The sequence below is a fragment of the Camellia sinensis genome, chromosome 13 (assembly GCF_055761805.1).
Source record: "Camellia sinensis isolate YWXY chromosome 13, ASM5576180v1, whole genome shotgun sequence".
Classification (NCBI taxonomy): Eukaryota; Viridiplantae; Streptophyta; class Magnoliopsida; order Ericales; family Theaceae; genus Camellia; species Camellia sinensis.
Window position 1 is genome coordinate 11,227,199 of NC_138973.1, and position 11,274 is coordinate 11,238,472.

Genomic DNA, 11,274 nt, shown 5'->3' on the forward strand with positions numbered 1-11,274 from the left:
GGAACTTTATTACATTTTTAATCATCTTACATTGTTCAAATTGTGAAGAACCATTTTAAATTTTGCTAGTTCATATTAATTGAACAATAATATGTTGCCCTTTCATTTCATAAGCATTCACAGGTCAAAAGCCAAAGCAAAATGTAAATAGCTCAGCCAACTTGTTTAAGTTGTTGGCCAAAAAAAAAAAAAAAAAACTCTTAAATATCATAAGGTTCTTGACATTTCAATTGAGAATCAATGATCTCGAACACCTAGTCAGTGTCCTTCAAAAAATATTTCCTATAATCTCAATGTTTTTAAATTCCACTATATCTACAACATTAACAGCAGCATGCATCTCTCTCTTTGCATGTCAGTTCATAAACAATATGAAATAAATATGTAAAACATATTCCCTCTAAATTTGCCTTACCATTGTAGGGAAAAACAAAAACCAAAATGCAAAACAAAAAACACAAAACAAAACAAAAGCTAGATCAGAGCCTGGTTCGCAATTTTTTCCCCCCAACAAGCTCTTTCACCTCAAGAACTTGCAAGAAAACTCGAAATTTAGGTTGGGGTGACAAAGAAAAATTCTTGTGTACCTCTTCTAACTCATCAAGGATCCCGGGGCAATGGCTGTGGTGTCCACTTGAGATGCAAATGTAGAATTCCCGATTTAGTTCCGTCTATGGGGAATGTGTCGGTGAATTCCCCTTCTAATATAACCCTGGTGAGTGTCATGATGCATCTTCCCATTTTATCCTGACAAAGTGAGTCAAAGTTTGTGTAGTGGAAGAATCAGTAAACAATAATGCTGCAACTACACTTCAAAAATCAGAAAAAGTGGTGAGCAAAAAATTAGAAAAGAAAATTTAAACATTATAGGGATTTTCACAACATTATCAACATAATAAAATAAAAATGTTAATTCCCTGTAATATGCTTGACTTCTCATAAAAAAATATTTGTCATTCTTATTCTTTTGTGTTTGTGTGTGTCCGAAGGTGACATTTTCACAACATTACACAGATGGCAATAGAATACACTTGTATGCAAATCCTAAAACATGTAGATTGAACTTCTATTATATTCCACATTGTATAAACTAAACACCAGATTAATCCCTTTCAAACAAATGAGGTCACTGAACAAAAGCCGGATTTTCCAACAAAACAAGGAAGAAATTGAAGGGACTAATTGGAGATTACTGTAGAAATTTAATGTATAAAGAGAAATGATTGTATTATTGATTGTTGTATGATTGATGTATTACAAGATTATTGTTTACAATTCCTATACAATCTATATATAGAAGAAAATGTGATAGTAGGTGTAGTGGAGGTGATAGTGGGTTAGGTGAAGTGGAGTGTGTGGTGAAGTGGAGGTAGGTGAAGTGGAGTGTGTAGTGGAGTAGGTGAAGGTAAAGATGGGAAATTCTAACAGCCCCCCGCAAACTCAAGGAGGATAGAAACTAACCAACTTGAGTTTGGAGAGAGGAACAAAACAAGAAAATACATAAAAATAAATAAATAAATAAAAAAAAAGATAGGAGACACTGTATGGTCGTGTCAGACCGTTGGTGAAGACACTGAAAGGTGGTGCCATAACGTGGTAGAGGACACTGGATGGGTGTGCCATAACGGTGTAGAGGACACTGGATGGTGGTGTCATAACGTAGTAGAGGACACTGTATGGTGGTGTCATAACATTGTAGAGGACACTGAAGGGGGTGTCATAACGGTGTAGAGGACACTGTATGCTAACCGGAATCAAATGTCGGGACAGTTTATAGGGTCATGTCGGACCGTTGGCGATGATGCACCCTCAAAAGGTGTGCCCAATTTTTCAAAAGGCGTGCCATCAAAAGGCGTGCCCACTTTATCAAAAGATGTGCCATGAAAAGGCGTGCCAGTTTGTCGGGCGTCAAGAGGCGCGCGATGCGCGTGGCTGGCCCTGGCTATTTAAAACAAGGTGGAGGCGAAGGCTGGGCATACTAGTCTGAAACCTCTGAACGCTCGGAGAGCTTGTCTCTGCAAATCTTGAAACACCCGGAAACCAACCCTTCTCTGAAACACTTAGCAACTCAAAAACATGGCCTCTTCTTCCCGGCCAGCTACCCAGAACCTGCTCACGCTCTTTCCAGAACTGAACGAGCCCACAAGAGAAATAACTGGTGCGGTGGCCAGTGAACCGCAACCAAACACCTCGGGTTTTGCTCCATTGAACTTTCCGATGCGGTCGGTGGAGCAAAAAATGGCGATGCAAACTGATATTGAGGCTAATCAGTATACTCTGAAGTCATGTGTGGAAAGCATGACGGCAGTCACAAACTTGTCAAACCGGCTGCAGAGTAGGACAAATGAGGTGCAGCATTTAAATGCCCAACTGGCTCTGCTCCAACGCATGTATAAGGATGCGCGAGCAGAGATAAGTGTGCTGAAAGCAGAAAATAAGGAGCTGAAGCGGAAAGCCACCGTGATGTTCCGATTTGGAGGGCCACCATATGCTGCAGTGGAGGAACAGGGAGTAGTGATCATGCCCAGTGGAGTGGGAAACACGGAGGCAGCACCGTCAAGGGCCGCCCAAGACGGAGGCAAAAAGAAAAGACCTGCAGCAGAGTAGAGAAGAAAAAAAATCCCGCTATGGGTGTGGATGTTTGGTTTGTGTTTGTTTGTTGTTGTTGTTGTTTTTTTTTTTTTTTTTTTTTTGTTGTTTAAAATTGTGATCGGGGTTGATCCCGGAGATGAATAAAAGATGGGCTGTTGTGCAAATGTGTAAATTGGTGTGGTTTTTTTTTTTTTTTGGAAAAAAACGATGTGGCAAAATAAAGTTGGGGTAACGCCCAACAAAAGGAAATGATGTGGGGAAGATGGATGTTGCAAAAAAAAAAAAAAAAAGGTGGATGATGGGTTGGAAAGTAGACATAGTGATGGGTGTCACGCATTTTTCAGATATAGATATATATATATATATATTGTTAAACAAAAACAAATTGTGTGGATGTTGATAGATTAATAAAATATGAGAGAGTTGGTGGAATAAAGTAAGGGGAATGATGGATAAAGTAAAGTGGGTCTGATGATGGAGAGAAAGGGACCAGCAGGAAATAAAAAAAAAATAAAGTGAGGGGAACTTCAACAAATTTAGAGGCAGAGGCCAGTGAGTTTGTGAACTCAGTTCATATAGACGAGGATGATCCAGTTGATGAATACAGTTACGAAGAGCAGCTGCAACATCAACATCAACATCAACAGCAACAGTAACAACGGCAGCAACAGGAAAGTCCAGAAACTGACACAGTGTTGGAGGAAACTCCTGCGGAGGATTCAGCTGATTTTCTTCAAAATGTGGTGGAAGTTGTGCCAGACTCTTCACATTCTGTTGAGGAACCTGTCGGAGATCCTCCAAAATTTACTTATGCATCTATACTGCGAGCTCCTAAAGGGCAATCTGTTCCACCAGTGGTTCCTCGTCCATCTTTTACTAAGAGCATCCCACCTCCTTCAGAGTGGCATCATGTACAGCCTGCTGCTCAGCAGTCAAAGAGCGTGCCTGAGTCTAGTTTCGAGGCACTAGAGGAAAATCCATCATTAGAAGAAGGTGAATGTTGAATTGGGTTTAGTGGCAGTGGAGTCAAGGTATGTGTAGAGGTCCGGCGGGCGGCCAAGGCGAGGCTGCCGCCCGCCGGTGAAGCAGAATGACTAGGTTCTTAACCTTGCTCTGATACCATGTAGAAATTTAATGTATAAAGAGAAATGATTGTATTATTGATTGTTGTATGATTGATGTATTACAAGATTATTGTTTACAATTCCTATACAATCTATATATAGAAGAAAATGTGATAGTAGGTGTAGTGGAGGTGATAGTGGGTTAGGTGAAGTGGAGTGTGTGGTGAAGTGGAGGTAGGTGAAGTGGAGTGTGTAGTGGAGTAGGTGAAGGTAAAGATGGGAAATTCTAACAATTACCTTCCCGAAAGTGTCGTGATCATAGACTTCTGTGATTAGTAAATCATGTAACCCATCCTCAACTACAAAGTCAAATGTCTGGTTCCAAACTGGATTCAAGGTGTTATTTACAACCTGAGAATGAGGAAAGAATAGGGTTCAGTCTCATTAGTTGAGTATATAATAAGCAATGGTTGTAAAACCACATTAATAAAATCTCCAAATTAGGGAGGGGACATAAGTGATTGTATTAATATTAGAATATATTCACCAAAGTATTACCAAATTTTTAAAGAAAATAAAAAGAAAAGGTTAATACTTTATACAATGAGTGAATCATATGTTCTTTTGGCTAGCAATTAAGGCTGTGTTTGGATGAATAATTTGAGTAAGGATTTATAGAGGGAAAGGAAAAAGGAAGGGAAAAGTTTATAATGAAAATAAAAAAAAGAAAAGAAAAAAACCTATATTCTATGTCATACGTTTTTCCCATCTTTTTTTATTTCCCTTCAGACATCTCCCCTCAAATCTTTGATTCAAATACAACTTAAAAGACAATACTGATTTTGAGAAAGAAATAAGGAGAAGTAAAATGCTTAACAAATTGAATTTCATTAAGCATTTCTCTTAATACCACTCATTCTTTAAAAAAGAAAAAAAAGAGGAGTTCAATCACACTAAGACAATAAGAATCTTACCCGAGTCTTGTGTTTCTGCTCAGATTTCTTCAGTACAAGCACAACAAAGGGATCCGATTTACCCATTAAATCTACAGCAGGCAAATTTTCGGCAGTTATTACTGTCACAGAAAGAACTCCTCTAACAATTACTACATCCTTTCTCCTCTGAGAGCTAGATTTTGCAATGTCAGCAGCTTCTGTTCCATCATTTCCTGATTTAAGGGCCTTCTCCAGTGAAGTCAACCGGAAGTCGGTGTTAAAAGGATTTGTCAATCCACTCTCTGTGCCGAAAGGACAAAATAAAAGCTCCAAGTGTACCTACAAGATAGAGATGATTATAATTGTCAGAATAATTAAGCAAAAGAAACACTGCTACAGTTACATAATATGCAATTAAAAGACAATACTTGTAATGATCTTAGCCCTTTGATCATCAATTTAATACGTCTCTTCTTGTTTAGATATATGACTTGGTTTGATTTAAAATAATTTTGAATCAAAGGGTTGTTGAGGAATATTAGATAATAAATCACAAAAGCTCGAAGACCTGAGTAATCACACACAACTGCTCACAAACAACGAATCTAGAACAAAAGCAGATCAAACGTGTGATACATGGACTCTTCTACTTCCCCTAGTATGACAAGGATTAAGGGTGTGGGATATTTGTCCAAACAGTACCTAATTTAGATACTTGGATTCACAATATTTGAAGAAGAAGACGTTTACATTTGCTAGTAAATAAATATTTCTCTCACATGAATGGAAGGTATAAATTTCATATTTTCCCTAAATTCTATTTAATTTGAAGTACATTTCAAAATAATTTATAACGCTATGTAATAATATCATACAATATGCAATATATTTGTGTTTAAGACGTGTGCCCATACCAATACCCAACTTTTAGATGCATAATATACCAAAATTTTGGTTTAGGAAGATCTGACATTTGGACACATACCAACATCCGATACTTGTATCCAAGTCCATGTAACATAAGATCAAGTACACAACCGTAGCAGTAGATTATGAACAGTACCCAGATACTGCAGTCTCTTAGAAAGACATCATATAAAGAAAGAAGATTCAGTTAGCATGCTCACCTGACCCCTGTCTTTGTTATCCCTCTGAATCACCAAATCCTTGACCAGTTTCAACCACACATCCTTGACCTTACCAGGCTCAAGATCTTTCAGAGCCACATGAGCACAACCAATGAGTTCAGAAGCTTGCACCCCTTCATCATCAAAAACTCTTATTGTCAAGTATTGGGTCGATTCATCTTCAACTATGAAGTCAAAGTGCTCATTCCAGATTGGATTCAACTGATTGTTCTAAATAAATAGTGCAGAGTTACATTAGATCCGAGGCAGAAATAAATAAACAGAATCGACATGATAGAGAAAAAAATGAGTTATCTTACAATTGTTTTGCTAGTTTTCATTCTGTCGCGCACTGGGCGTATGAATATCACTGCGTAAGGATCAGATTTCCCGATGATGTCTTTATTTGTTAACCCCTTGGCTTGTATGAGCTTTACATCTAATGTTCCAACAGGCTTCAACTCAAGGTCACTAAAACGTAACAAAATCATGAATGTGGAGAGCATATTGAGCACATAATAAAAATGGCAATTATTAGTGGATTAAAACAAATCTAAACATATTATTTTGAAGAGAAGCTTCCCTAATGGCGAAAATCTAAACATATTTTTGAACAAAGAATGCTACCATTGTATAAGTACGTATATTAATTTAGTATGATGTATTTAAATTTAATACATATTTGTTGATTTAAAGGAAATGGTATTCAATGAAGCACAAATTTGGTGTTCGGACTTACGTGCCAGCACACGTTTTTTGAATCAAGTATGCAAAACAACAATTTTTTTTCTAATTATTAATGCACATGTTCCGCATATATTTGAATTTAGTACCCATCTACTAAATCATCATCTCACCAATCTGAGAGGGAAAGTTGAGAGGTGAAGAAACAAGCCATTTAGTCAAGCAAAAAAGGATTTTTGACAAAAGTGGTATACCTGTAATCCCCGGGTAATATGGGTATAATTTGCCGAACTGGCCATGTAATAGAATCTTCAATAGCATCTCGTATTGTATCCTACACAGAAAAATGACAGTTTCATCAAAGTCATCATATCATCCATAATATAAATTGAATGAATTAAAAAACTGGTTGACAAATACATGATTGAAAAGCAAATTCAACCAGTTTAATTGGTTTGCAGATTTCAGGGAACCATTTACATGAGAACCTAAAAAACCTGTATACATAATTGTAACTAGAATTTAACCCATATAGAGATAGTTAGTTCAGACAGTTAATTCAGTTATATATGCGTGTGAAAGAATTCACTAAAGAAGAAGATAAAATTTCTCTAACCTCAATAGCATCAGAAATTCCAGGAATTGCTGATAAATCCCCTCCAACAACTTTGAGCGTAAAGTCCAGATTTTTCTGTGGTAGAATCATTAGAAAGAATGGTATAGTCAAATTCAAGTGCATAATACTTTTACTATCATTTCTATAATTCTCTTTAGGAGATGTGATAAATATTTGACTTTCTTCACAAATCTTCATGTTTTAGCATATAACAAATACATTAAAAAAAAAAAAAAAGAGCAACAAGATACAAAGGGCTCACCTTCTCTCGCAAAGAAAAACAAACCGCCCCAAAACAAGGAAACTCATCAACTAGAGGTCTGAAGATTAATCTGAAAAGCCCAGAGAATCCAATGTTTTTGACCTAGGTAAACATAGGTAAGCAAAATATTAAGATGACATCTAATAGTAAAATTCCAATAATTCAACATGCTTTACTTTGTTTCATGATAATTGATTTTCCAGTCACTTAGAAATCCTCCAGAGAGAGAGAGAGAGAGAGAGAGTGTGTGTGTTATATGTTGTGGGAAAAATTGGATCAGGAAATTTATAAGAAAAGTCAATAAGATTTCTGACAGTAGTTTCATGCTAATCTAATTAGGCAAAAGCAAGATAACCATTTGAAGCAAGATAACCATTTGAGACGGGAAATAAATTGAAGAGCACCTGTATAGGTAATCCAACACCAACTTTGGTTTTAATATCAAGTACGATATTGGGGTTTCCATCCCACTCCATCTCCAACTCCATTGTGATTCCCTTGGCATCACCTTCAAGGATAGAAACTCCTAGAAGCCATATAAAATCAGTTACAACAGACTTGGTAGAAGTCCAACAGTTCTAAGAACCAAATCAGGAAAATCTAAAAGTCAGAAGGCCAAAGTGAGAATTGGGTAGTAATTTAGGAGTACACAATGCAGTTTACCCTAAAGTTTAAGGTAGAGAAATATAATCAAATTCTCCAAAAAGGGGACTAAATATTAATTGAACTTTCTTAATTACATTTCGTACATTCTTCCCATCAGGTTGATTAGAAACTTAAGATGATGACTAATTACATTTAATAATTACTAAATTTGAAAATAAAATGGTTCGCAGTAGTAAATTTTAATTCACCTGAGATTTAGATGCAGTGATCAAAAAAATACTGTAAATAGTGATTTGGGATTTCATACTCACACCAAAATTCAAGAAAGAAGTGTGGTGAGTTGTTCTGTAGCTGAAGCTTTTAATTTTTGCTTGTCACTACTTCTCATTCTCATCACACAAGAATCAGTATTACCATCTTCAAAATCTTAAATATATGTGAGATAGACATAATTAATGAGAAAACTTGTTTGATGTACTATTGTTGAAAACTGTTTTCGGGAACAACCCCCCTCCCCCCCCCCCCCGGGGAAAAAAAAAAAAAACCACTTTTAGGAAACATCGAAAAGTTGTTTTGAATTTTGGAAACTGTTTTCGCCAAAAAATGAAAACAATAGTAAAGCTACGGGTGCTTTTGAAATGTTTCTGAAAACACAAAAAACGAAAATGAACAAACAAACTGAAAACACAACAAAAGCTGAAGTGTGATATTTACATAATTAATCAGGTATTCCGCATTCAGACGAACCTGTAAATTGTGGAGCCACAGTACCAAGAGTCAACTTAGAAAACTTGAGAGAAGATAAGATAACTGGTCTATATTGCTCCAGAATGGGCTCAACAGAACTTCGTATTAGCTCTGAAGCTGCCTATACCACCATGTGTCAACAAATCCAAAGAGAAATAACCGGGGGGAAAAAAACTAGGACTGCCACCATATTGAATCCAGAAAATAAAAACAACATTACAGTTAGTGATGAAAAAACAGAAAATTACCTCATTTACGTATGGCCATATTTTTTCAAGTTGAACATTTAGCCAATTTAACTGCAAATTATCAATAGAAACATTATGAATACAAACAATTATAAGCATATGCATATACACACACAAGTAGTGCCATATAAATAGAATTTTTATACATAACAATGTGGCTTTCTGTGTCCTATTTTAAATGAAAACACCCACTACTAAACCAAAACCAAACCAAATCTTAAGTTCTATCAAATGGGGTTGGTTATATGAATCCTTCTTCTCCACACGGTTCTATCAAAGACCATTTCGTTAGTCAAATTAAGTATATCTATATCTCTATTTATAACGCTAGCCAATATTAATTTAGGCCTACCTGTTCCTCTAAGACTTCCATCTACCGTCATTGCATTGCATCTCTTCACTACTGCCTCTATTGGTCTCCATTGAATACGACCAAACCATTTCAATCGATTCTCTCTCAACTTATCTTCTATCTGTGCTACTTCTACCCATCCCCGAATACACTCATTCCTAATATTTTTTTGTCTAGTCTTGCCACACATCCACCTTGGTGTCGTCATCTCAGCCACATTCATCTTATCTACATATTGTTTATTGGTTTCCTAACACTCCGTATTTGTAATTTCAAAAATGTCACTGTCACATCATTCTAGTGAGATTTTCTATATAAAATCTCTGTGAATCATTTTCTCATATATATGTATATATATATAAACACTAGCAACCGGGCACACGCGATGCGTGTGCAATTTCTTTTAGAATTATAATATGAATTTTGTTTGCAAAACCCTATTTACAATTTGTCAATTTACAATTACAATTTTTACTATAAAAAAAAAAAAGCAACAACAAATATTAACTCCACACCTAGGCTAAACAAAAAAAAGTGAATAGGTGAAACAAAATTAAAAAAGAACAAAAAATCCACTAAGGTTGTGTTTAGATTATAGATTTAAATAGGGTTTTGCAAACAAAAAAGAAACGATGAGAGAAATGCAAATAAAATATAAGCCATTTTTTTTCTCCATTTCCCTTGTATTTTCCTTTCCTTTTCCAAATTCCTACCCAATCCATGATCCAAATACAACCTAAATATATGATTGATTTCAACTTGACTTTTGTTAAATGAAAAACCCAGAAATTATGTGTATCAAAAGATGAGAAAAAGAAGTTATTGAGTGATAATCTGGGAGTAACAATGTATATAGCATATGTATAAGAATATGTGGATATTCATAAATCTATTGATATTCATCCATCAATATCTTTAAAAAAATAAAATAAAATAAAAAAAGGAAATTGAGAAAACATGAATTCGAAAAACATAATCAATAATATTCAAACAATTTCAATTCTGTTACATCCAGAAAGCGATTCAGATTCAAAACAGTTATACAGATTGGGGACACAACTATGTTCGTTTCTTTGATAAAACCATCAAAAGATTAACTAATGAGAATTGAAATGCAGAGAACTTGTCATGTTACCCTTAACTACAAATTGATGTTAGTGTAAAAATAATGTAATTATTTAAGAAGTTATGACTATTTTAGGAAAAATGAAAAAAATTTCTAAGAGAGGCTTCAGGACACCAAAGTTCCTGTTGGCTTTTAATAATAGTATAGATGAGCAAATCAAAAACAAAAGAAGAATTGTAGGGTTGACTCAACTTCTGTCGATGCGAAAACACAACCCAAGAAGGGTAGAACTCAGCTGGAAGAATCTTTCTCGAATCATGAACTGTCATCCTCGCGAAAGCCGCAACAGTTGCAGCCTAATACAAAACCAAAATTAAATCCAATGAATTGCAAGTTTGATTGAAACATCACAATGTGTATGTATATAACAATGATATGATGAAATGGGTATGGAGAGATATGAATGAGATACCAAATCCGAGCGACGCTTGGATCGGGTGTTTTCGTAACGAGCGAAACCAACAATCAATCCGATGCCCAATGCAACGCCGAAAACGAGATTCAGGTAGAAAGACATGTTTGTCTCTCCAAGAAAAATCTGAAACGACTCAATTGGTTAGCCAAAAAAAACCCAAAAGTTTTGTACCACTTTCATGCATGATCACCCATGGAAGCATCTAAAACATTATATCGTTATATCGGGGCTGTTTGGGAAGTGAGTGGGTGTAGTGATTTTTTATGTAGGTTTTTTTAATTGTAGAATATTATTAGATAAAAAAATGTTTTAGTGTTTGGAAAGATAGTTGAGTTTTTTTGGTGATTGGACGTGATGTTTGTGAGAGAAAAAATAAAATAATTATGAAATTGGATGTGATATTTTGTTTGAATTTATTTTTTTTAGTTTTGCAAAACCTTGATCTTTTAGTAAAAAAATCAAAAAAAAATTTGGGAACTAAGTTTCCAAACTCCATTGGC

At 35.4% G+C, this 11,274-nt stretch overlaps 1 protein-coding gene across 1 annotated transcript; it reads right to left on the reverse strand.

The window, feature by feature from the left end:
- Positions 1–294: 294 nt before the first annotated feature.
- Positions 295–10,946, reverse strand: LOC114305381 (synaptotagmin-4). The gene is made up of 14 exons (XM_082901449.1): positions 10,772–10,946; positions 10,552–10,655; position 10,369; positions 8,882–8,932; positions 8,634–8,754; positions 7,685–7,806; positions 7,281–7,382; positions 7,019–7,093; positions 6,657–6,736; positions 6,039–6,189; positions 5,719–5,949; positions 4,631–4,930; positions 3,954–4,067; positions 295–747 (listed from the first exon to the last, which is right to left on the reverse strand). The coding sequence occupies exons 1-14, from the start codon at positions 10,874–10,876 to the stop codon at positions 601–603; spliced, it is 1,704 nt and encodes a 567-aa protein (XP_082757575.1). The 5' UTR covers positions 10,877–10,946; the 3' UTR covers positions 295–600.
- Between the last annotated feature and the right edge of the window lie 328 nt (positions 10,947–11,274).